The 22199-nt window shown below is 47.9% G+C and overlaps 4 protein-coding genes across 14 annotated transcripts; 1 reads left to right on the top strand and 3 right to left on the bottom strand.

Annotated features, from left to right (window-relative positions):
• Positions 1 to 997: 997 nt before the first annotated feature.
• Positions 998 to 10347, bottom strand: zgc:158659 (uncharacterized protein LOC791141 homolog). Of its 7 annotated transcripts, none has more exons than XM_061762970.1 (28): positions 10090 to 10347; positions 8853 to 8962; positions 8677 to 8780; positions 8096 to 8258; positions 7791 to 8000; positions 7327 to 7394; positions 7050 to 7178; positions 6937 to 6990; positions 6690 to 6799; positions 6482 to 6623; positions 6332 to 6417; positions 6056 to 6161; positions 5825 to 5977; positions 5614 to 5745; positions 5408 to 5532; positions 5246 to 5327; positions 4645 to 4809; positions 4462 to 4565; positions 4289 to 4388; positions 4147 to 4218; positions 3961 to 4067; positions 3213 to 3334; positions 3064 to 3142; positions 2825 to 2995; positions 2490 to 2607; positions 2281 to 2432; positions 2063 to 2211; positions 998 to 1606 (listed from the first exon to the last, which is right to left on the bottom strand). In XM_061762970.1, the coding sequence occupies exons 2-28, from the start codon at positions 8935 to 8937 to the stop codon at positions 1482 to 1484; spliced, it is 3213 nt and encodes a 1070-aa protein (XP_061618954.1). In that variant the 5' UTR covers positions 8938 to 8962; positions 10090 to 10347; the 3' UTR covers positions 998 to 1481. The 7 variants fall into 7 exon arrangements, with proteins under 7 accessions (XP_061618954.1, XP_061618953.1, XP_061618952.1 ...); XM_061762969.1 differs by having other exon boundaries at positions 4289 to 4391; XM_061762968.1 differs by lacking the exon at positions 998 to 1606 and having other exon boundaries at positions 1619 to 2211.
• Positions 10348 to 10925: 578 nt separating this feature from the next.
• On the bottom strand, positions 10926 to 14390 carry LOC133472359 (TSC22 domain family protein 4-like). Of its 2 annotated transcripts, none has more exons than XM_061763018.1 (5): positions 13962 to 14390; positions 12783 to 13276; positions 12237 to 12358; positions 12114 to 12150; positions 10926 to 11594 (listed from the first exon to the last, which is right to left on the bottom strand). In XM_061763018.1, the coding sequence occupies exons 2-5, from the start codon at positions 13257 to 13259 to the stop codon at positions 11385 to 11387; spliced, it is 846 nt and encodes a 281-aa protein (XP_061619002.1). In that variant the 5' UTR covers positions 13260 to 13276; positions 13962 to 14390; the 3' UTR covers positions 10926 to 11384. The 2 variants fall into 2 exon arrangements, with proteins under 2 accessions (XP_061619002.1, XP_061619003.1); XM_061763019.1 differs by having other exon boundaries at positions 12846 to 13276; positions 13962 to 14388.
• A 396-nt stretch (positions 14391 to 14786) lies between these two features.
• Positions 14787 to 19311, bottom strand: mogat3a (monoacylglycerol O-acyltransferase 3a). Of its 4 annotated transcripts, XM_061763005.1 has the most exons (9): positions 17274 to 17490; positions 16821 to 16999; positions 16687 to 16747; positions 16466 to 16609; positions 16120 to 16250; positions 15627 to 15670; positions 15426 to 15516; positions 15216 to 15324; positions 14787 to 15134 (listed from the first exon to the last, which is right to left on the bottom strand). In XM_061763005.1, the coding sequence occupies exons 1-9, from the start codon at positions 17365 to 17367 to the stop codon at positions 14980 to 14982; spliced, it is 1008 nt and encodes a 335-aa protein (XP_061618989.1). In that variant the 5' UTR covers positions 17368 to 17490; the 3' UTR covers positions 14787 to 14979. The 4 variants fall into 4 exon arrangements, with proteins under 4 accessions (XP_061618989.1, XP_061618992.1, XP_061618988.1 ...); XM_061763008.1 differs by lacking the exon at positions 17274 to 17490 and adding an exon at positions 19178 to 19311 and having other exon boundaries at positions 14787 to 15324; XM_061763004.1 differs by having other exon boundaries at positions 14787 to 15324.
• On the top strand, positions 17771 to 22123 carry LOC133472343 (uncharacterized). Its single transcript, XM_061762986.1, has 7 exons — positions 17771 to 17857; positions 18630 to 19065; positions 19204 to 19641; positions 19718 to 20105; positions 20194 to 20298; positions 20697 to 20753; positions 20831 to 22123. Exons 2-7 carry the CDS (start codon positions 18646 to 18648, stop codon positions 21649 to 21651), a joined length of 2229 nt encoding a protein of 742 aa, XP_061618970.1. The 5' UTR covers positions 17771 to 17857; positions 18630 to 18645; the 3' UTR covers positions 21652 to 22123.
• Positions 22124 to 22199: the final 76 nt, after the last annotated feature.

Raw genomic sequence — 22199 nt, forward strand, 5'->3', positions numbered from 1 at the left:
CAACTCTGTCTCCTCGGGCAAGTTATAGTTGTTCACTTGCGCAAAACTGGCACCCTCTTCCCTCCCAAAAGGAGGAAGAACCACAGGATTCTGACCAATCCCATCAACGAGGAGCACACAGGATGTCATTGAAACGTTTGACCAAACAGCTGAGTTCTAAAGCGTGCAGCACTTCCTTGTTTTTTCATAGTGGAAAAAAAACCAAAAACAACAACAACACTGGACTTACTCCCACATTTTGCGCTTGTAAATTCTAATCTCTTCATGGTAAGTTCACAGCTCACGTTTTTCTGTCAGAATAGTTACACTAATTGCTGGTGTGTCGATAGCACCGGCGTAAGTAAAATGAGAATGACAAATGTGAGGGATTACAAAGATCCGTTTCTCGACATAGACTATTCATTACGTATGCATTTTCTGTACAAATAAATGAATACTTTTTTTTCCCCATTTTTTTTTAAAATGTTAAATTGCATGTGTTTTAGGTTTTATCAGTCTGTTAGCGCCAGTTCGTGGATGTACCATACTTGTAGCAATAGACATTCACACATTCTATATTATTTCATGCCTTGCATTCTGTATATACCTTTACTTACAGGTAGGTACTAGGTAGCTAGGTACTTATATACCTTATTAATCCCATGAGGATATTTCATGTTATTTATACTTGTTTACAATAAAATAGAATTTAATTTTGATCAGATATCTGCACAGATGTTTTTTTTTTTTTTGACCAAAAGGGGAGGACTGCTATTGTGCCAGCCCACTCTGCCATCAGCAATGATGACAAGGAGGAAGATGATGATGCGCCGGACCCAGACTTTGTCCCGCCGGACCGTGACCTAGACATTCTCAGCACAAGTGACTGGTCCGCCTGCCAAGAGGAAGCACATGCGGCCTGCTGTGAACTACTTCCAGAGGTACTCTAGCCCTGAACTCACAGGGCATCTCGCCAAACAATCTTGCATGCATCAAAAAAAAAAAAGAAAACCACTGCTCCCAATCATTTCTTTCATTTATTTTGCAAAAGTCACACTTATTCAAGTGAAGGACTGCCACACAGTGCAAACACCACTTTACACGTAGTGGACCAAATCAATAATTACATCATTACCCAGTCATTCCTTGAAGCATACAATCTTAATCATTCACCAATTATGCCGCTCCGGATGAGAAATTCAATGGTTTAACCCCAAATTTCAAAGGTTTAACCCCGTCTGGAGGGAATTTACCATTGCGCTTACTCCACCCCCTGCTGAAAATATCCCCACTGATTGGCTAGGGCTGATTGTCTCGAGTTTTTATTGCTTTTATCGTCTTCACAGCAGTTGGTCAGCAACGTTTGATTCGAATGTATGCTACAACAGCAGCTCACTGGCTTAACATTAGCACCGAAGAAGGGGAAGACGCCTTTTGCATTCTCGGACCCGCGACCCTGAGATTGGCGTTGCCGTGACAACGTTGTAGTGCATGTGCATTAGTTAGTGCTCGTTGGGCATGTGTCGGATGGTGTGGAAGATCCAGTCCATCTTGGTGCTCCAGCCTCCGTGGTGAGCGTCGTTCATCTGTTTGCTGAAGTACTCCAGCGCCTCCTGCTGGCTTTTCTCTGCCCCCCCGCCCGTCCCCCCCCCAAAAAGAAATGTCATCAATAGATGCCTTAATGGCAAAACGTTTTATCTATTCAGTGTTCTTGATATCCAGCTCAAGGTCAGTGTACTAGTATGCCCTCACTAGTAGCACAATGTTAGCATACTAGTAGGACAGCTAAATTTGACCAGTGAGGCAAAATTGCACTAGTTGACATATGTGCACAACTAGTACTACAAGTGAAGCACAAGGTGTTAACTCGTATCATTTTATGATGCTGCATTTGTCAGCGAGTGGAGACTTTTGCATCACTATTAATGTAGTTGTACTACTAGTAGGCCAAAGTTGTCGACTGAGGACAAAGACTGTAGTAGTACATGGGCCTTAAGATGGAGATGAAGGATATCGAATAAATGCTCAAACGTCTTGCCGTAGGTCTTCAGTGTTTTTCTTTGTGTGTGCGTGCGGGTGTTACCCAGTGCCAGGGTTTTCCTCAGGTAGGCGATGTCGTCGAAGCTCTGCAGTTCAGGCATACCGCATCCGAGTAGCAGCGAGAACAAGTTGATGAAGAGGCTGGCGTGCTGGCGAATGGCCAGATAGGCCTTGTAGCACATTTCCTGAAACCTGGTGGTGAGACGAGTGGGTGAGAAACTTCCTTGGAGACAAGGCGGGCGCAAACAAAGGCCAGACCACCTGTCAAATTCTTTTGTCTTGGTCGACTCCTGGACGCCTTTGCTGATGACAATCAGGAAGTCCTGCGTGAGGACGAAAGGGACGCGCTCCCGCTTGTAGCCGAACTTTTTCTTCTTGTGATCCAGGAAGTGACCGAAGTCGATGTGGAAGAGCTGCGAGAAAGCTGTCGGTCAGAGTCAGGGTGGCTTAAGGGGGACGGGAGGGCTCACCTGTCCGTTCTCCTTCACCATGATGTTGGAATTGTGGCGGTCGCCGATTCCCAGAATGAACGTGGCCACGCAGTAGCCGGCACACGATCTGGTGAACAAGTCAATGGCACGATCATACCTGAAAGAGAGCGTGAGGCTACACTTATTAACACCAATAACCGCTCAGATTGATATCGTGTGTGTGCCCCCTCCCCGCCATGAATTGCAGTTCACCTACCGCGGCCCTACGATATGACAGATATCTCGTTTGGAACTTATCTACTGTTGGTGCGGAAACTAACTTAGGCCGACAGACACACACACACACACATACTGACGGACGGACAGATACTGACGCCTCTCCACGGTTCTTGTCTTTAATCCAGTGGTGCAGAGTGTTGGAATTGAACTGCAGCGCCCCCTTCAGGCCTCCTTTGCACTGAATCTGCATAATGGTGAAACTGCTCTTCACCACCTCGATGAGACCAACACAGTCGCCGATGGACAGGCATCCATAGGGGAGCATGCTGCGACCAACACACACGAAGAGTGAGTCAAGTGTCGTGGGTGTCTGTCATTTTTGCCGATTTCTCACCGCAGGTCCAGCCCTTGGTTCTGCCAGATGTTCTCCATGATTTTGATGATCTGCAGTGTCAGCATGTCCTGCCGTAGGTCTGCAACACACAAACACACGGCGGTCACAAGGCCACCACGTTACCACCGGTCCCATGAAAAACGTTCTACCGTCGCCATTCTTGAAGATGATCTCGTTGTTGGTGAAGAGCAGCTCCGACATGATGTCGGGGTTCTCCCAGTTCAACCACAGAGGGCGCTTTGCTGATGACATGATCCTGCACTCCTCCAGCCTGGCCACACAGGTCAAGTTTTATAGAATCACCGTTGGGAGCAAGTCATAAAGAAGTCTCAAGTCTTAACCTTCACGTTTCCAGCATGTCCCGTGTTACTATGATAAAAAGCAAGCAAATTAAGTCGAGTCACCACTAAATTTCAAGCAAGTCAATTTAAAGAGCCTGAAAAGATTTGGGGGGGAAAAAGTCCATCTTGAGAACCAGCGTGTGGACCAGGCCTTCCGGCTGGCATGGCACCTTTACAGTGCCTCCTTGTCGGCTGTGAGCGTGCGCGTGTTACAGAGATAAGGCGGAACAGGAAGGTACGTTTAAAAAAAAAAAAAAAAAAAAAAGCAAAACGTCCGCGTGGCAGCCAGGGTTAGAACAGGAGCTTCAGATCCCCCACCATCATAATAACGTTTCAAAAACAAAACAAATGGCACACTACCTTGAAGAAAAAAACAGCCAAGACTTGTCAAGTCGTGTTCAAGTCTAAGTCGGGTCAAATTCAAGTTGAGTCTTACATAAGTTTTTTGTCACGCAAGTCCCAATTCCTAAAACTGGCAACTTCAATCTGACTTGAGTCAAATGCCCCACTTCTGCATAGCATAGCATAGCAGCGACATTGGTGGGAGGGGTATCACCTGAGGTGTCCTAGCTGGTGCACAGGGTTCAGAGGAGAGACAAATCCCTGCAGAGCTTCCATGTAATCTGGACGGGACATGTGCTCAACCAGGAACTTCATCTGAGTCTAACAACCAATCACAGCACGGGATTATTTGGCAAGTCAGACCCAGCACTCAGATGCAATGCATACTTCGGTTTCTTACTTTCTGAGTCTCGTCTTTCTTTTCCTGTTTCAGCGTATCTGTGAGGTTCACCAGTTTATCCATGGCCTCCACCTGAACACAAACATGCATACACCCTGTGGATCAACCAATCAAGGACCAAATAGCGAAAGAAGGACCTCACCTGTCGGTTCAGGTGTTTAAGGTACATGCCGCAGGCTCTGCAGAACGCCTCCAGCAGCAGGCCAAAGCGACGCGACACCGTCTTGTTGTGCATCTCGGACCTGCTGACAACAAAAATGTATTGGTTTCACATGTTGGCCTCACAAGTTGCCCCCCTTTTGCCTCGTCGCTCACTTGAGATGCCAGAAAAAGAAGTGTCCGATCCTCTGATTGGTCAAGGCTTTCTTGATCAGGAAACGGGCCAACGGGTTGTCCAGGTACATCTCGTACTTCAACACCTGAAAGCATAGTAAAAAGATACTTGTGCTTGTGTCACAAGAACTGCATCTTACCTTTCCCTGAGTCTGAGCAGCGAACCTGTACGAGCTGCAGCAGGTACTGAGACAGCTTGTCGTCCGTCAGACTTTGGACCAGGCAACGCAGCGCAAACTCTCTCACCATCGGGTCGGGGAAGTTACAGTCCAGCAATTCCAGAGCCGACTCGGACTCCATCAGAGGCCACTCCTTCAACAGGCAGTACATCTGGTGGTGGGGGTTCAACAGTTGGTCTTATTAGAAGACACAAGAAGTGAGTCCAGTCCGTCTGTTCGAGAACAATAGCAAAAGGTGGAGGTGTGAAGCCGACTGCATGCATGTCCGTGAGAGGAAGGTTCCACCCTACCCTTTGAGACCTCCCTGTTGCTGTTTCGTTCTTTCTTGATTTGGCCACCTGACTGTCTTTCTGACTCGAATTGACTTTGGCTTGGTATTTATGAGACTCAGGCCTGAGCTACAGTACATGATACTGATGTAACGGAGCAAGATTGTCTGATTTATGACTCACTTAAATGACTCGACTTGCCTGAAATGTAGTGGGGAATGGACTGGATTTGACTTGCTTAAAACTCGAAGGTTATAACATGTGCCTTGCACGCTGAATGTGTGTCCCACCTTTGGAAATTGGTTGTACAGCTCCTACCTGAGATACTTCATCCCTGGAATTCCACTTGACGGAAAGAAGCAGCTTGGGGAGGGACTCTGGAATATTGACACAGTAATGTCTGCAAAGGAGAGATACCCACACATAAAAAAATAGTAAGATGAGCCCCTTGGTTGCGTGCGTGGAAAGTTCAGTCCTTACCGGTGTCTCCACAGGAAGTCCTTCTCTTGTTCCGAAAGTTCATAAAGAGGATCTTTAGAGCAGAGACTTCGAAGCTGCTCTGCGTCTGTTGCTGAAACACTGCTGTCACAGGCCAAACGACTGCTCTACAATACAGTGAGACGGGCTCTATCTGTATGTCTGACTGTCCTTCTGTCAGGCCATGTTTGTGTGTGTGTGTTTGTTACCAGGCCATGTGTGTAGTTGAAGCCCAGCTCCCTGCTGATGATCCAGTTGGCGTGTTCTTCAATTTGCTGCTCGTCTGGAAACACAACTGGCTGGTTGAACCAGGAGAACTCGAGTTCTACACAGGGAGACTCCTAGAGATAAACAAGAAACGAGCAATTAGGAGAGGTAATCTTGGCCCCAAGGCCAGATACAAAAACCCCAGGTGCGTACCTTGTTAGGATTGGAACCGGCCACCCCGATGGGGTTCAGCAGGTCCTCGAGGCCGTGAGGGACGGGCCATAAACTGAGCGCCACTTTCCCTGAAACCAGAATGTCCTTATAGTCAAAGAGGTTCACGTTTCCCCAGGCCAGTGGACAGTGTTCCTGATGGACAAATGGACAGAGACATTCATTGGGTGGGTTCTCCTCCTCTCTTCTCCAACTTCCTGTTTCCTTTCCTACCTCCTTGGCTCCTTTCCTTCCCTTCACAGAGCAGATAGACAGGCAGAGTCGGGCTGAGCGAGGCAGGTCTGCCAGGTAGATGTCGTAGGTCAGCCATTCGTTCCACCTATGTGTTATGCAGGGGTGGCAAAGGTACTCTAAACTGTACTTAAGTAGAAGTGCAGATCCTTGTGTAAAAAAGACTGGTAAAAGTAGAAGCACTGATTCCACTCGTGTACCTAAGTTACAGTAAAAAGAGAAAGTAAGTGTCGCAAGTCAGTGTTCAGTGTGACTTACCTCGGGTTGGAGCAGGGGACTCTTTGTGTGTTGACGTTGTCGCACAGTGGCTCTCCTCCATGATAAATCCCCGTTCTTACGTAGATCTACACACATCATTAGACAAGAGTCAGACAAAGATGGCCTGTCTTCAAAGACGGGCAGACGGACCTTGTCGATGTCTCGGATGTTGACGTTGACATAGGTGGCGCAGAGCAGTCGGACCCTCAGCCGGGTGTTGAAGGCCCAAAGCGAGCGCGGTGGAGAGCCGTCGGACCCTCCCGGACAGGGAGACGGCTGCGGAGTCCGGCGACTGAAACCCAAGCCAAAGTCTTCTACCCGGCTCCTGATTGGTTCTCTGGTTGAGCGGCAGCCTTACCTGTAGGAAGGCGTGACGAAGCTTGAGGCGGGAAGCTGACAGTACAGACTGTCCTTGGAGACCAGCATGAGGTGAGGAAGACGACCTACGATGATACAGGAGCGGATGTACTGCGGGCAGACGGACGTCACAGATGAGACCGATTGTTTTTTGACCCTACTACAACATGGACCTTAAGGTGATAACGGATAAATGCTCAAATGGCTTTCCATAGCGGTGGGAGGGTCCTATCCGTGAAAGCTATTACCTTGTACTGACTGAGTGGATACTTTTCCAACAGGTACTCGTCACAGCCACACACCTGAGGAGATAGGCGTGTGAGTCAGACGGCCATGGTGAGAGTTGAGTTTCCAGGTTTACCTTCAGGATGTACTGGCCCTGGTACTCCTGTACACAGAGGCGGAGCTGCTGAGGGGAAAGGTGCATGGATCTGCTCTTCTTCCTGATGGACTCTGCTATCAGCTGTTCAGGAAGGCTGTCGTGGCTCACCTGTACATGCCGAGGAAAAGGTATCTTTCAGTTGATTTACTGAGGTAAAAAAACAACGTACAGCATGTGTTTAAAGCGTTAAAATGTTTTTTTTTTGTTTTGTTTTACATGATCTCTCCATGGTCTCTTAACGTATCCTCAAAGTTACCTTCAGCGTATATTTCTGTTTGGAGTTGGTTGGTGACACAATCACCCAGATGGTTACAATCAGTCTTCCTGTGGACAGACACAATGAAGCATGTCAGTTCTTGTCCTTTCCTTGATGGAAGTGTCTGGAGCAGAGGTGGTCAAAGTTTCTTCACGTCCCCAAAAAATTCTCCATGCCTCTTCAAGTCTCTTACAAGTCTCTTAATGTCCCCACAAGTGCCGACAAGTCTCTTCATGTCCTCACAAGTCCCTTCAAGTCTCTTCTTGTCTCTAAAAGCCCCTTCAAATCTCATGTTCTTGTCCCTTCAAGCCTGTCCATGTCTCTACAATTCTCTTCATCTCCCTACGAGTCTCTCAGTGTCCTTAAAAGTCCCTAGAATTCACATCCCTACAAGTAAGGTCAGGTTTCATTCGGATGGTTCAGTTTTGCAGGTGGGAGTGATGAAATGTAGGTATGTCTTGTACCTTTGTCCAACTTGCTGTAGATGTGCTGTGGGAGTTGTGGGCTGGACTCCACATTTGGGGGGTAAACATAGAGTGCTTGGCTGTGGGCGCCACCCCCCTCCCGCTCCTCCATGGCCTCCCTGCACACGCCCAGTATGGCCCGACGGAAGTCCTGAACCTCTGGGTCCTTCATCATCTCAAACTCACAGATTGGCATCCCAATGGCAAATCCTGCACGTAAACAGTGTGTTGTGGCCCGGGAATTCTAGTCAGGCAGCCGGCACTTTGCGCCACGGAACCCCCCACCCCCACCTCCCGCAGCTTACCGATCTCTCGGTTTAGGATCTTCTCCTCGCGATTTCCCAGCGGCTCGATCACTTTCAGGATGGGATGGAACAGGCGGAGGTCGCACAGCCGCCTCGTCTCGTCGTAAAATTCTTCCCTCTCCGCTTCCTGGGTCACACCCACAAAGATGTAGCTGGACTCCTCCTGGAGTCGAACAGAGAGCAGAGGGTCCATTTCACTTCATGTTCCTTCAAGTCCCTACAAGTCTTCTCATGTCCCCACCAGTCTATTCATGTCCCTACAAGTCTTGACACATCTCATGTCCCTACAATTCTCCTCATGTCCCTTCAAGTCCCTTAATGTGCCTACAAGTTCCTTCATGTCCTGACAAGTCTCGACACGTTTCTTCATGTCCTTAAAAATCCCTATAACTCCCTTCATGTGCCAAGAGGTCATGTCCTTTCAAGTCCAGACAAGTCTCTTCATGTCCCACAATGTCCCTGCAAGTCACCTAATTTCCCTAGAAGCGTCTTCATATCCATGCATGTTCCTACAAGTCTCTTCATGTCCCCAACACTAATGTCCGTCCAGTAAAGGCCATTATTACTGAAGATGGCTGTACCTGCAGAAGGTGGTAGAGCGGATACTTCTTGGCCTCGGTGAAGAGCTGCTGCTTGATGCTGATGAGAGGAGTTTCTCGAAGACACTCCAGACTCACCATCATCCCTGCGCACACAACAACGCGGACATTGGAAATGCCCTCGGATCTCAACGCAAAACAAGGAAACAAACTCTTACCGTTGGGAAGGCAGCAGTCCACCAAGATGCACGGGGGCATCAGGTGGAGGCCCCATAGTTCCCCTGACGACGGCCGGGGCGCCATGGCAACCACCTCACCTCTGCAGCACCTGGTGACAGACAGACAGGTGGACGTGGCAATTTCTGTAACATTTGTTCATCATATTGTCTGCTTCGAATCTATTAATGTTCCTACAAGTCTCAGAGTTCTCCCTGACGACGGTCAGGGTGCTTGGTGACAGACTAACAGAAAGACAGACAGACAGCTGGATGTGCTCATTCTTGTGGCCTTGTCGGGCATCTTCAAATCTCTTCATGCCCTTCCAATGTCCCTATACATCTCGTCATGTCCCTACCAGATATCTCCATGTCCCTACAAGTCTCTTACATATTGTCAAGTCCTTAAAAACCTTAAAAAGTCTCTTTGTGTCCCTAAAAATCCCTTCAATCTCTTTATCTTCAAGTCTCTTAATGTCCCTATGAGTCTCTTGCATCTGATCAAGGCCTTAAAAATCACTACACTTCTCTTCATGTCCCTCTAAGTCATGTCCCTACAATTCCCTACAAGTCTCGCCACGTCCCTGAAAATCCCTACAAATCTTTTCCCGTCCCTACAAGTCTCATAGTTCCCCTGGTGACCATGCCGTGGCAACTGCATCACCATGTCTGTGGCCTTTGTTCCTCTGATCGTCCTCTTCAAGTCTCATCGTGTCCCTAAAAATCCCTACGGGTCTTTTTTCATGTCCCTCCAAGTCTCTATGAGTCCCCCAGGTCCCCTGATGACATTTAGGGTGCCATGGCAACGGCCTCACCTCCGACAGACAGACAGACAGACAGTTGGACGTGGTAATGTTTGTGGGCCTTTTGTTCGTCTTTGGGGAACCTTTTTGACGCACTTGGCTGTCTTTTCTCGGAAATCTCCATTTGTGTCTTCACATCTTTGTATGTTTTCTATGGGGCCGTCAAACAAAGGCCAAAAAGTAGGACACGTGCGCGCACACACACATACACACACACACACACACACACACGTTTCCTGTTGCTCTCCGCGGAAGAGGATTTGTCACGAACATGATTTATATCTGCTCGGAATACCTTGACATGACTTGATCATTATGAACCAACAACCTTCTTGTCTCCTCGTCATGACTTCAGACTATGATATGGTTGCCATGACAACAGGAAAGGGTAGCATCAGGCTATGATGACCCCTTTGTTCAGTGTGTGTGTGTGTCACCTGAGCTTGTTCCCAGTCCGGCGGCGTGTCTTCGCTCAGAGCATCCTTGGACCGACACGATGTGTGTGTCTTTGTCTCCGGTTTGAGTGTCAGGCTCCTAATTGTGCGTCATCAACGGTGAGCAGGCGTTCCATCCCCCCGCACCAAAGGGCGAGCGTCCACATCCAGCCCAGGCGTCCGTCAGTCTGTCTGTGTGTGTTTGCAGCAGAGGGCGGCGTGCGGAGGAAGCCGCTTCTCGCCGGCAGTGGCAGAACAATGTGCTGGAGGAAGGGGGTGTGGGGGGGTTCCGGGGGGGAGGGTGGGGGGCTTATCTTGCCAGCTTCCCCTCTTAAAGGGCCAGCATCCTCCGCCAAAGACAGGGGAAAAACAGGACCTCTCACACCAGGACGCCATTTTGTCCAAGGATTATTGCAATTGATTGGTTTTGGACTGGAGTTTTTGGTACTCTCGAGTATTGGACATCAAATAATACTCCCCCCCCCCCCCCTCCAAAAAAAAAAAACGTGTTCGAAAAAAAAACACTGTTGGGCTTCACTTTAGTGTCAGAGTGATGCCTCTATCTGTAGGTGACATCTTTGAACAAGCAGAGGTTCAGTGATGTCACATCAGCTGTTAATGCTACACTCTCACTCTCACACACAGTAGTTGTCAACAAAGAGAATCAAGTCAAAGAGGGGGGGTTGACAGAATATGAGAATCATGATGCATATTTTCAGTGTGTCTTCTTGATGTTGGTGGTTATAAAAAGCACAAGTCCTGAATTAGAACCTTTTGGAATCATTCATTTGCTCACTTTCTGTGTGTGTGTTGGTTTAAAAAAACCAAAACGACAGAGCTTTTGTTTTTTAGACAATTTATTTTAAGCTCCCTACATCTCGCACTGAGATCACACAGGGACATACATAGCCATCCAACATCAAATCAACTGCCAATGTTGTTTATTTGATGGGCAGCACGGTGGATTGTTGACGTTCTCCCCATGCTTTCTTAGGGTTTGTCCCAGCTCCCGTAAATATGAATGTGAACGTTTGTTTGTCAAAACCTACCCCGTGGTTGGCCGGCGACCTGTCCAGGGTGTACCCCTACCTCTCGCGACCCTAATGAGGACGAGTAGTGTGGAAAATTGATGGATGAGTGATGGAAGTATGTCATGTTAACCATGGGTTAGACCATGTGTCAAACAGGGGATAATAGTGTGTTTTCTTTTTTTTTTTTTACACTGTTAGGCACTGTTATACAATTTGTGGAAATTTTGTTTGACAGAAATGTGAAAGGTGCTGTGGCCGTAGCAACCCTCACACTCCCTCCCGCATTGGACCGTCGTCCCGTTGGCCCGTTGGCGCGGCGGAGGGCGAGTGAGGCCTTGGGTCCGAGTGCGTGTGCGTGCGCAGGACGCGGTTCTCGGCCTCCAGCTGCTGGTTCTTCTCTTGCAGCTCCCTGATTTGCTCCCTCAGAAGCTCCACCTCTTCCCGTACGGCCAGCATCAGGTGACTCTTCACCAGGTCCTGAGTGAGGACAGGGTACATTTCAGTTGGGAGCAGACATCAGGGATTTTTTCATGTCCCTTAAAGTCCCTACAAGCGTCTTCATGTTCCTACAAGTTCTGACAAGTCTCTTCTGCCTGTACAAGTGTCTTCATGTCCCTACAAGTTTTGAAAAGTCTCTTCAGTCCCTAAAAGTCCCCACAAGCATCTTCATGTCCCTGCAAGTCATGGCACTACAAGTTCTGACAAGTCTCTTCTGTCCCTACAAGTCTCTTTATGTCCCTAAAAGTGATGCCCCTACAATTTCCAGCAAATTTCTTCTAAAAGTGTCTTCATTTCCCTACAAGCCATGTCCCAACAACTTCCGAAAAGTCTCATCAGTCACTACAAGTGTATTCATGTTCCTACAAATCCAAAAGAGTCTCTTTATGTCCCTAAAACTCCCGATCGAGTCTCTCGATATAGCGGGTAGGTGGCGGCGGAACACTGTAAAAGGTGTATGTGCCTGATGTATGTCATCTCTTGACGCTAACCACTCACCATCGCCTGTTCGATCTTGTTGTCGATGGCAACCACACTGGCGACAGACCAAAAACAAAAGAAAACATTTGATCATAAAAAGCTCTCCCGCATTGCGTCGTCTCCATCGCCACGCAGCGCTACCTGATGTCCGCCGGCAGGCTAAAGGCGGCGCTCTGGTCCAGGCCGAACGCTGCCCGAGTGGGGATGACAGTCAGAGTGGGGGGAGGCGAACTTGGTTGAGAACGTGACAGCCTGAGGACAGACTGACACACAGCGAAAGAGGACAATTTGTGAAATACTTTTGAGTACTGTCGCATCAGTGACTGCGGCACATCAAATGTTACAAGTCCGTCCAGGTCCCAACAAGTCTTATGTCATGTCTCGACAAGTCTCTTCATGTCCCTGCAAATTTCATGACCCTAAAAGTCCCTACATGTCTGTACGAGTCCAGAAAGTCTTTTCATGTCCCATGTCTCTTTTTGCCGCTACAAATTCCTTCATGAAAAAAGTCATAAATTGAGTCATATCCATACAACTTACTACAAGTCTCTCCTTGCCCCTACAAGTCATGTCCCTATAAGTACCTACAAGTCTCGAAATATTGCAGCAAGTCCCTTCAAGTCTCTTCATGTCCCTACAAGTCTTGATAGGTTGCTTCATGTCCCTATCGGTGATTCTTGGTCATACCTCCCCCCCGGCATTAACGGCCAAGTGTAATGGAGGATGTGGAGAAGGCACTAGTCGGCCCACCGTTTCCCCGTGCCTGACTGGCTGAGATGGTCCTCGAATTGACTCCAGAGACTCCAGCGATTGGGCGTGTCTCATGCTGTCCATGACCTGCTTTAGCCCCGGCCCTTCTGTAACGTCCGTGCACATCCAGCGGCCACGCCAGTACGTGTCGCCATGTCCCCGGCCGCCCGTGCCACCTCCTGCCAAGCGCACCAGTCGAAATCTGGAGGAGGCGCCCGCCCCCTGCCCTAAGACATCGTGGGATATATGTTTCCTCTTCAGGGAGGGCGTCGTGGGCTGGGAGAAACTGCCCCGGGGACTATGGGAGGCGCCCGTCGATTCGATGACTGTCAGGATCACACCGGGAGCTGATTGGCTGAATTCGGACGTCACGCTGGTGATTTGGAAGCCACTCCGCTTTTTTTCACAGGTCATCACCGAGCATACGCTCCCTGAACACACACACACAAATTACTGGATGGATGGCCTAAGTAAAAATGGCTCGGGGGTAGGAGCATGTGTCAAGAAGGCAGGAAAATAGCATTTTGCTTAGCACTGGTCCGCACCTGGTTGCTCATCATTTGAGGTTGAAATTTGCCCTCATGAGAATGAGCGCTGTCAAAAAATGGACCCACGGGTTCGACCATTTGTCAAGAGTGGAAATGATATCGGTAGATTTTTCAATGCTGGTATGCACCAGGTTGTTCATTTACTGAGCTGGTAATTTACCCAAACGAGAACAAGTACTATAGAACATTAATCGATGGTTGTTTGTCTACGTGTCCCCGCCGATTGGTCGGCGACCAGTCCAGGGTGTAGCCTGCCTCTCGCCCAAAGTCAACTGGGAGAGGCTCCAGCTCACCTGCACCTAATGAGTACAGATGGAGGTATGCTATGGAATTGCCCAGAACTGCCGGTTTTACCAGATCCTTTGCCAAGTCTAACTCTCCTCGCATATTTGCACAGAGGGAGAAGTATTTCCCACTTCTATGGTGCACTAATACTGTACAATTTCTTAGGATGAATTAAATCCTCTTATTTTTTTGGCTCAAAGCTGAGAGCAGCTTCTTCCTGCCGTACTGGTAATGTTGTGACGTCTCAGCCGGCACGTCATATATCATTTTAGTTTGACCTCACCTGCTTTTTCTGCGTCTTTGGAGTTGTTGTCAACTTCCTGTTTCTCTCCTCCACTTTTCTTCTTCGCTCGTTCAGTCAGCTGCGGCTTCAACCGCTTGCGTCACTGCGCGTGCGTCAAGAGGCTTCTCTTATGTCCTAGAAGGGCGGAAAAAAACATGAATAAACAATTCCGAGCGCTTCCCCGACGAGTTGTTTTGTCTTCGTCTACTTTAGCGACAATGCGGTTAAATGGCATTTTCGGTACGCGTGACGTCACAGTACTCGAGTAGAACACTCGAACAGCTCCGCCTCCGTCCTGCGACGACGTCACAATGGAGCGATTTTCTTTTTCCTTTTTTTTTTTTTTTCTGTGTGGGGACATACCCGCTCAGTGCGCATGCGCCTTTCACGACTCGTCTTCCACCGTCCCAGAAGAGTTTACGTTTATTTTTCCAAATGAAATAATAATCGTCCAGATGTAAGTTACCACTCGTTGACATTGCTTGCATTTGTTTATGTTGTAGTTAATATTTGTATTGTCAATGTTTTCATTCAGCTGGTTGTCAAACTTTGTGCCAAGGGCCACATTTGATATTTTATATTAGTTTTATTATTAATCTAAAAAATAATTGACTAATTGTTTTTAATGGTATTTATTTTAAGTGTAAAATTCACATTTAAAAATGTTGATTTTGCCAATGTTTTATTCGAGAATTAATAAACCAATTATGAAGTGATATATTTTAATAACAAAATAATTTTGATTGTTAAATTGTATATTTTAAATTCATTTCTTTTGATGTTATTATTTACAATAACAAATTAACACAATTATGAGATGATAAATGACTGAAAAATAAGATTTTAAGAAAAAAACAGATACACAGTATTGTATTTCATGTCATGTAAATGCTTGGTGGGGGAGATGAAAGAATGTTTTGCCCAATTCTGCTATGAAGCAATAATGGCAATTCCTAATGTAAATCATGCATTTGTGCGTGTCATTTTTATTGGACAGAGAGGAAGAAGTACAAGAAGGTCAGATGAAGGTCAGATGTTGGTGCTCCTGCAGACAGTATTGGTGTTTGTGCCGCTCAAACAGCTTGCTGAGATGCTCCAGGTAGACTTCATGAAGCGCGTCGATGTCCTCACTGCTCGGGTTCGGACTAGTTGCAACCGGGATGGGCTTCCCGACTGCAAACAGACACACCGCTGAGTGGCGCGGAGGAACGGACGCGGACCTCGGGCGGGGGCTCATGTCTCGATGGATCGTACCGACTGTGAGTATTGCCTTCCTGTGTGGCAACAGCCCGAAGCTGTACTGGAAGACTCCTCTGCCGTTGATCAAAGGCAGCGCTATTCCCATAATGCTTTGCAGCCGGTCCTGTCACAGAACAACAGACTTCATGTCCCTGCAAGACTCTTCAAGATCCTAAAAAGTCCTACAAGTCACGTCGTATGTGGTACTATGGCATCTAGACGGACCTGGAGTGTCCTGAGAGGAGAGCCGGTTGGGTTCCGAATCTGATCAAACAGCTCGTTTTCTCCAAATGAAAAGACGGGAACCAGTTGAGCTCTGCGCACGTGCACATGCGCGCGCACACAAATAGGAATACAGAACCTAGCGTGTCAATGTGCTTCTGTTAACTCTCCGAGCTCCCCGACCCACATCCTGAAGTCACAAACCCGTGTCTCAGCGCCAGTTTGATGAAGCCCTTCCTTTTCCACAGCTGTAAAAAGAAGAAACCTTTTTGACATGGACAAACATACATTTGCGTTTCGTGTCCCTACAAGTTCCATCACATCCCCATAAAATCATCTCCTGCCAGGTTCCTACAAGTCCTCTTTTGTCACTACAACAAGTCATGTCCCTAAAGGTTCCTATAAGTCTGTTCATGTCCCTACAAGTCATAACCCTATACGTTTCTTCATGTCCCGAAGAGGCTCTTCATTCTCCGCCAAGTCATGTCACCCCAGGTTTCCTACAAATCTTCTCATGTCCCTACAAATCATAATTTCTCTACCAGTCGGGTTCATAAAGTCTCTTCATATTCCTACGTGTTCCTACAAGCCTCTTTATGTCCCTAAAAGTCCTGTTTCTACACATTCCAAAAGTGTCTTCATGTCCCTAAAAGAACATTTATTGACACAAACAAAAACATTTCTTAGACGTTCATACCTGTAACATCAAAGCTCCCGGGCGAGCCTCCAGCGCTTCTGGAGCGCCGCCCACTGCAATGACGGCAACGTTTCCTCCTTGAGGACGACTCAGCAGGTAGGAGAGGCTGGACTTGGAGCTTGACACCAGACCTGAGGGACACAGAGGTGCCACATTGTACTCTTTGTTTGCGTTTCAAACGAATCAGTACCTCTGGAAAATGTAGCACATCAGACAGACAATCGGGAGGCGGCACCTGGCCGCCTCTGGTCACTGCTTCACATGTCCCCACAAGTCTTCAAGAAACTAATTAAGTCTAAGTCTCTTCACAATAATAAGTCAGACAGACATACAGACAGGTGTGTACCTCCACACATGATATAATCTCTGAAGATCGGCACTCGGAACCAGAAGGGCAACGTGAGAAGGTGAGACTTCAGTCCAGGAAAAAGACTGGAGAAACCCGTGGACTCAGTGCAGAAGTTACAGAACGCCCCGGTGGCCAGCACGCCTGGCGAGGCAGAACGGGCGGCGAGTCAGACGGGCGGGACAGACACAGACAGGTGGACAAACCGGTACGCGTCTCACCGTGTGGATGAAATCCAAATATGTAGTTCTTGTCAGGGTCCAGGTCGACCGTTTTCACCAGCTGAAGACAAACGAGACCCGTCAAGTCTGCGTCGCGCGACACACTCGTGACTCGTTCGTGCGAGTGAAGACACCTTTACGGGAAAGTAGTCGCGGAAATGTTCCCACACGCTCCAGCGCTGGATCCACTGGCACCGGCGACCTCCGCGGTTGGGCGTGTCCCGGTCCAGCCACAGCCAGCCGGCGTACAGAAATGCCACCATCCACCAGGCGGACAGAGACAGGAGGATGAAGGCGGCGAGACAACATTGGGCTGAGGGACACGTGGAAGACATGTTCAAACCATTGTCATCATTGATCATGATTTTCTTGCTCCCCCCAAAAAACAAGAATTAGACACATTGTTGTTATTATAGGAATATTAAGAGACAACCAGTTAGTATTTTTATTCTTTAATATAATTATATACAGAGTGTTTAATATGGTTAAGTTTTCCTTTATTCACTCACAGATTTTCTTCCAATGTATTGATTATTACATCGTTGAAGATATCTCACAAGAACACATTTTGGCAAGTTCCCTGTTACCTAACCCCAGGAAGGAGAAGATCCATTGCAACACGGCTGCGGTCTGCAGTCTTCGCCCCAGCGGGACTTTGAGCGGGGAAAAGCGGATCTTCATGGGAAATGACCTCAGGGGAGGGAGTCCCGCAGACTCAAACTGCTCAGACGCCTGGCGAGTTGTTCTCACGAAAACATTTACACGGCCAAACTTGTAAACACGCTCCGTTTGTCGCTCCCAACGGCGCGCATGCGCGGTGGTCGTGGGTGGAACGGCGACGGCCAATCACAGTTCTTAGTGGAGCGCGATTGGTTTAAATATTGGTAACGCCTCTTTGTTTTCATGAATGGAACATTTGAGACTAAAGCTGGGTTTTTTTTTTATTGTCAGTTTTTGTAAAATGTATTTTCTGCAGAATGTCTCTCATGCCTTTATTGTATAATAAAGCTTTAAAACAAATTGGTGACAGACTTTCACCTGCAGTTCGCTTCCTGACCGGCAGGTAGCGAGCGAGGTGCTCGCGGGTTGAGCCACACAAGCCAAAGAAGACTGCGAAGAAGAAGAAGAAGAAGGAAGGCAAGGGCGGGACGAGGCCGCTGTTTGCTGCTTCGTATGTTTCCCTTTTCAAGCAACATTTATTCCGTCTCGTTATTGTGTTCGTTGGTTGACACTGAATGCTTGAAGGTTATTATTATTATTAGTTTTTTTATTTATTTTTTTTAAATACTGGCTCCGTTTACATATATGTTATATGCTAACGTGGCTAAATCATAATTGGGGGAGGGGGATGCTTCCATTATCGGACGCTGCCTGTTTCTTGTAGCAGCTCGATGGCATATTGGCTATCACTTCCGTCTCCTGTGTGGAAGCAAGTCCCAAGTTATTGTGGCAAAAGAAAAACAAAATCTTATTTTACCTTACTTGGGCGAAGCGAGTCATAAGTAATACAATCTGTCTCACATACTAGTCACTTTGTTTTCAGTATCTGTACATGTGTTAGTTAGCTATTCTAACACATTCAGAATCACAGTTTTTTTTCAGGGTTTCAAACCAACTTCTGTCTCTTACTTTATTGTTTTCTCAGTTAAACACCATGAAGCTTAGTAATTGTTTGACCACTTATCGGTGAGCTCAACTGTGGCGTTAGTGTAGCTTACTTGTCTGTGGGTTTTATAGTGACGGATGAATTTAGATCTTATTGTTAGTTATTGTCTTTGATCTTGCCAGTCTTGTGTGGCAAACAGAAGAGAAACGGCATTGGTGACACAATTGCACAACAAATAAAAATGACAAGAGAACCAGAGAGAAAGCATCCCAAGCTTCCGGCTCATTCTAATTTTGGACCTCTCACTGTATGATTGAACTGGCTTCCTTTTGATTAGAAGAGTCTTTATTTCCATGGCGAGTGCTGAGAACAACGGCAAAGATGCCCTGGTTGACTGCAGCCCCTGTTCAAACAAAGAAATCCCAAAGGCAGATGGCCGTGGTCCCCGCCAGCGGGCTGCTACTGCCGCGGGCAGGCGAGGCCAGAGAGCGAAGGAAAAGCGACGACTTCAGAAGGGCAAGAGACGGGGCCAAGAGGAGAAGGCGGGCGTGACGGTGAAGAAGACATCGAGTGGCAGCAAGCGGCGGTGGGATAAGAAACATTACTGCGTGTTCTGTCGGCGCCCGCAAGTGAAGATCGCTCGCCACCTGCTCAGGAAACACGGCGATGAGAAGGACGTGATGGCCGCCGGCGTACTGCCTACGGGCTCCAAAGAGCGCCACCTGCTGCTGGAGCAGCTGCGGTGCCGAGGCAACTACCAGCACAATATCGAGGTTTGTTAAACCGACAACACGGACGTATACGGCCCATCGAAATGCCATTTTATATCACATGATCTCTCACAGCCAAAACTATGTCTGCAAGTACCAAACGAGATCATCTCACAGTTTTTTGATTGTTCTGTCCATCAGGTGATCAGAGAGGGCAGCGGGGAGATCGTCCCGTGGCGTCGGCCCTCACAGGAAGTTGATGCCAGGAACTACCTTCCGTGCCCGGGCTGCCTCGGCTTCTTCCTGCGTGCTGACCTCTGGAAGCACCAGGCCTCTTGTCGTAGGAAAATGGCCTCCGATCCCGCTAAAGATTCGAGTCACCCTACGGCGGACCCATCAAAGGACTCCTCGTCTGATCCAACAAGCGAGGGCGGCGCTAACTCCCCAGAAGACCCTGCTCCTCCTCCTTCCGGTGAGACCTCGAGATCGAAGCAGCTCGGGGCTTCTGATGCGGAACCTCCCAGGAAGCGCCGCAGAGTCCAGGCTGCCGCGTCCCGCCTGCTTCCCATTTCCAGCGGAGCCTCAGAGAGCTGCAGCGAGGTCCTTCACCGCATGAACCGGGACCACGTCTCACACCAGGTCAGCCCACGTCTTTATACCCGTCAGACCCCTGTCGCACTATGTGTGTCAACTGGTCTCCTCCTCCTCCCTCCAGGTGAAATCTGACTGGTTGATCTGTAAGTATGGGAACACACTGATGGGGAACCAAGACGGCAGCCAAATGAGGTATGACTACGTCAGTCAGAAGCTGAGGAAGCTTGGCAAGCTCCTCCTGGCTGCCAAATCTTTGGACTCCGGCATTCAGAACCTCCATGACCTCTTGGCTCCAGGATGCCTCAGCCTGGCGCTGGCCGCCGCCAGGAAGGCATCAGGTTACCGGTGCAGCTGCCTCCCACTGAAGACTTTGCTGAAGGCTGTGTGCGAGATTGCTATAGGGGAGAGCCTTCAAAATGGCGATGCGGCGACTGCAGCCAGGACCGACGAGTTTTATCACCTCTTGGGGAGGGACTGGGACAACCTGAGGCTGTCGACCACTAAGCCAGGTAGCGCCTTGAAACGCTGTGGTCTCTGACCGAGTCCAGCTCTTCATGACGTCAGCAAATGACAGTTTTTGAATTTGTGGTGTATTAGCCGCTGAAGAGGAAAACCTGAGGGAGCAATCGGTCCAACCGAGAGGTGAAAAAAAGTACCAGGGTGAAGGCCCAGGTGACGAGAACTCTGACCTTCGACCACCGAGTAAGTCCTAACTCAGAACACAAATTGCTTGATCCTGATCCAACACGCTGTACAAAAAGTAGAAGTACAGATATTTGTGTAAAAAAAAACAAAAAAAAAAAACGTACTGATTCAACTCCTTTACTTACAAGTAAAAAAGTACAGACTCTGAAAATAGGAAGTACATATAACTGTTCTTAAAAGTAAACAGTAAAAGTGAAAAGTCGTCAGAAAAAGAAATACTTAAGTCGAGTACAGATAACCTGAAAAATCTACATAAGTCAATGACTTTGTTACCTCTCATCGCTGCTGCCAACTGAACTCTGAACTACACAACCGAAACCCTGATCTGGGTAGTAGCTGACAATGTCCACTGGCTGGTGCTGTTTTACATGCATGTTCATCTTGCGTGTCCAAAGTGCTGTCAAAGGGCGCAAGCACAACGATGGAGTCCACACTGCAGCCTGCTGCGACCGGTGGGTGCTTGAATGTGTCAGTAATGTCTGTTATGGCTCCGTCTTTACCTTTGTCTCATCACCATTCTGTCTGTTAGCCCCTTCCGCGGCCAAGAAGGTCCATCGTCGTCCATGGTCGTCGGCGGAGAAAGAGGCTGTCTGGAGACAGCTGGGAGTCCACGTGTTGGTCCAGACCGTGCCAGGCAAGGAGGTCTGTGAGCGATGTCTGGACCTGGAGCCTGACCTTAGGGGACGGCACTGGAAAGACATCAAGAACCAAGTTCACAACCAGATCCAGAGCCAAAAGAAACAGCAGTTCCATGCTCAGATGGAGCTTCTGGAGAACCAGGTTCAACAAGACCTGGCCCGAGACCAAAAGATGCAACAGCAGAGTCATATGAACCTACAGTCCAAAGACCTCGTCCAAAGCCAGTTGGATCTGGGGCAACAAATTTCCAATCACGTCAAACACAAATGCCAACCTCAAGTGGACGGACAAGACCAGGACTACAATAAGAATAAACCGCGGTGTCAGGCTCAAATGGACCACCAAGACCATATGCAGGCACACGAGAAGGATCAGTACCATGCCAGACTAGATTACCAGGAACCTGCTCAGGCCCACAAGAAACACCTTTACCACGTGGATCGGCAGAACCACAGACTGCAGATGAGTCTGAAGAGGGACACTTTCACGCTCAGCGATAACCTCTTGGGACCCGATGGCCCAGAAGAGTTTGTGGATAGGGACTCGGCCATTAGTCCTTATGAACTTGGAAGAACCACAGGGCCCAACGTGGACCAGATATTGTCTGGACGCACATGGGCAGATGAATGTCTCGGGCAGAATTACGCCGCCAGCAGACCTCGGGCCAAGAACCTCCTCCAGGAGGCACATTCTGGATTTATCCGTTACTGACTCTATTCATGACTAGTCTGATCTCTGTTGAGCTTGTTGGGTTCCACTTAACCAAACCATGTCCAACTCACAAGGTCGTGAAGCATTTTTGTGTCACCTTCGCTATTTGCGGGGGTCTTCTTGACACGAAGAGTGACAATTTGCAAGTAAGGACCATTGTTTTTAATTTCCTATAGTAGAAGTTTAAAGCACAAACTATGGTCCAAAAACATTTAACATCATTTCAAACTTACATACAATATTACCCGAAAAAAAAACCCACCTTTCATATGATTTGATTTTGAAAAAAAATGCACCAGAAGTGCAAGGACGCTGGGGTTTTAATTTGCCACTTCATAACCTGTAAAAATATCAATTATTACTTTCTTATAAGCCTATGTTTTTGACTCACTGATACCATTTGAAAGTTTGGCGCGCTTAATTTTTGTATTTATTTTTTTTCCAGTGAAGATAAAATTCCATTTATCATAAATGAAGTCCAGACAATGTCAATGTGGTTTCAAAAAAACAAAACCTTGAGTCACCCCAAGCTTCTGAATAGAAGTGTA

The sequence above is a fragment of the Phyllopteryx taeniolatus genome, chromosome 23, assembly GCF_024500385.1.
Source record: "Phyllopteryx taeniolatus isolate TA_2022b chromosome 23, UOR_Ptae_1.2, whole genome shotgun sequence".
Taxonomy (NCBI): Eukaryota; Metazoa; Chordata; class Actinopteri; order Syngnathiformes; family Syngnathidae; genus Phyllopteryx; species Phyllopteryx taeniolatus.

Excerpts from the sequence above, each read along its gene's own strand:
- zgc:158659 (XM_061762967.1), bottom strand. The coding sequence starts at position 8,937 with ATGGCGCCCCGGCCGTCGTCAGGGGAACTATGGGGCCTCCACCTGATG. Across the intron at positions 6,162-6,331 it reads GTCCCCTGCTCCAACCCGAG|GTGGAACGAATGGCTGACCT; the intron begins GTAAGTCACACT and ends CATAACACATAG. Across the intron at positions 5,328-5,407 it reads GACTTCCTGTGGAGACACCG|ACATTACTGTGTCAATATTC; the intron begins GTAAGGACTGAA and ends TCTCCTTTGCAG.
- LOC133472359 (XM_061763018.1), bottom strand. The coding sequence starts at position 13,259 with ATGACCTGTGAAAAAAAGCGGAGTGGCTTCCAAATCACCAGCGTGACG. Across the intron at positions 12,359-12,782 it reads CCGTTAATGCCGGGGGGGAG|TCTGTCCTCAGGCTGTCACG; the intron begins GTATGACCAAGA and ends GCTGTGTGTCAG. Across the intron at positions 12,151-12,236 it reads AGCCTGCCGGCGGACATCAG|TGTGGTTGCCATCGACAACA; the intron begins GTAGCGCTGCGT and ends GTCTGTCGCCAG.
- mogat3a (XM_061763004.1), bottom strand. The coding sequence starts at position 17,367 with ATGAAGATCCGCTTTTCCCCGCTCAAAGTCCCGCTGGGGCGAAGACTG. Across the intron at positions 17,000-17,273 it reads CTTCTCCTTCCTGGGGTTAG|CCCAATGTTGTCTCGCCGCC; the intron begins GTAACAGGGAAC and ends CGTGTCCCTCAG. Across the intron at positions 16,251-16,465 it reads AGATTATATCATGTGTGGAG|GTCTGGTGTCAAGCTCCAAG; the intron begins GTACACACCTGT and ends TGTGTCCCTCAG.
- LOC133472343 (XM_061762986.1), top strand. The coding sequence starts at position 18,646 with ATGGCGAGTGCTGAGAACAACGGCAAAGATGCCCTGGTTGACTGCAGC. Across the intron at positions 19,642-19,717 it reads GGGACCACGTCTCACACCAG|GTGAAATCTGACTGGTTGAT; the intron begins GTCAGCCCACGT and ends TCCTCCCTCCAG. Across the intron at positions 20,106-20,193 it reads GCTGTCGACCACTAAGCCAG|CCGCTGAAGAGGAAAACCTG; the intron begins GTAGCGCCTTGA and ends GTGGTGTATTAG.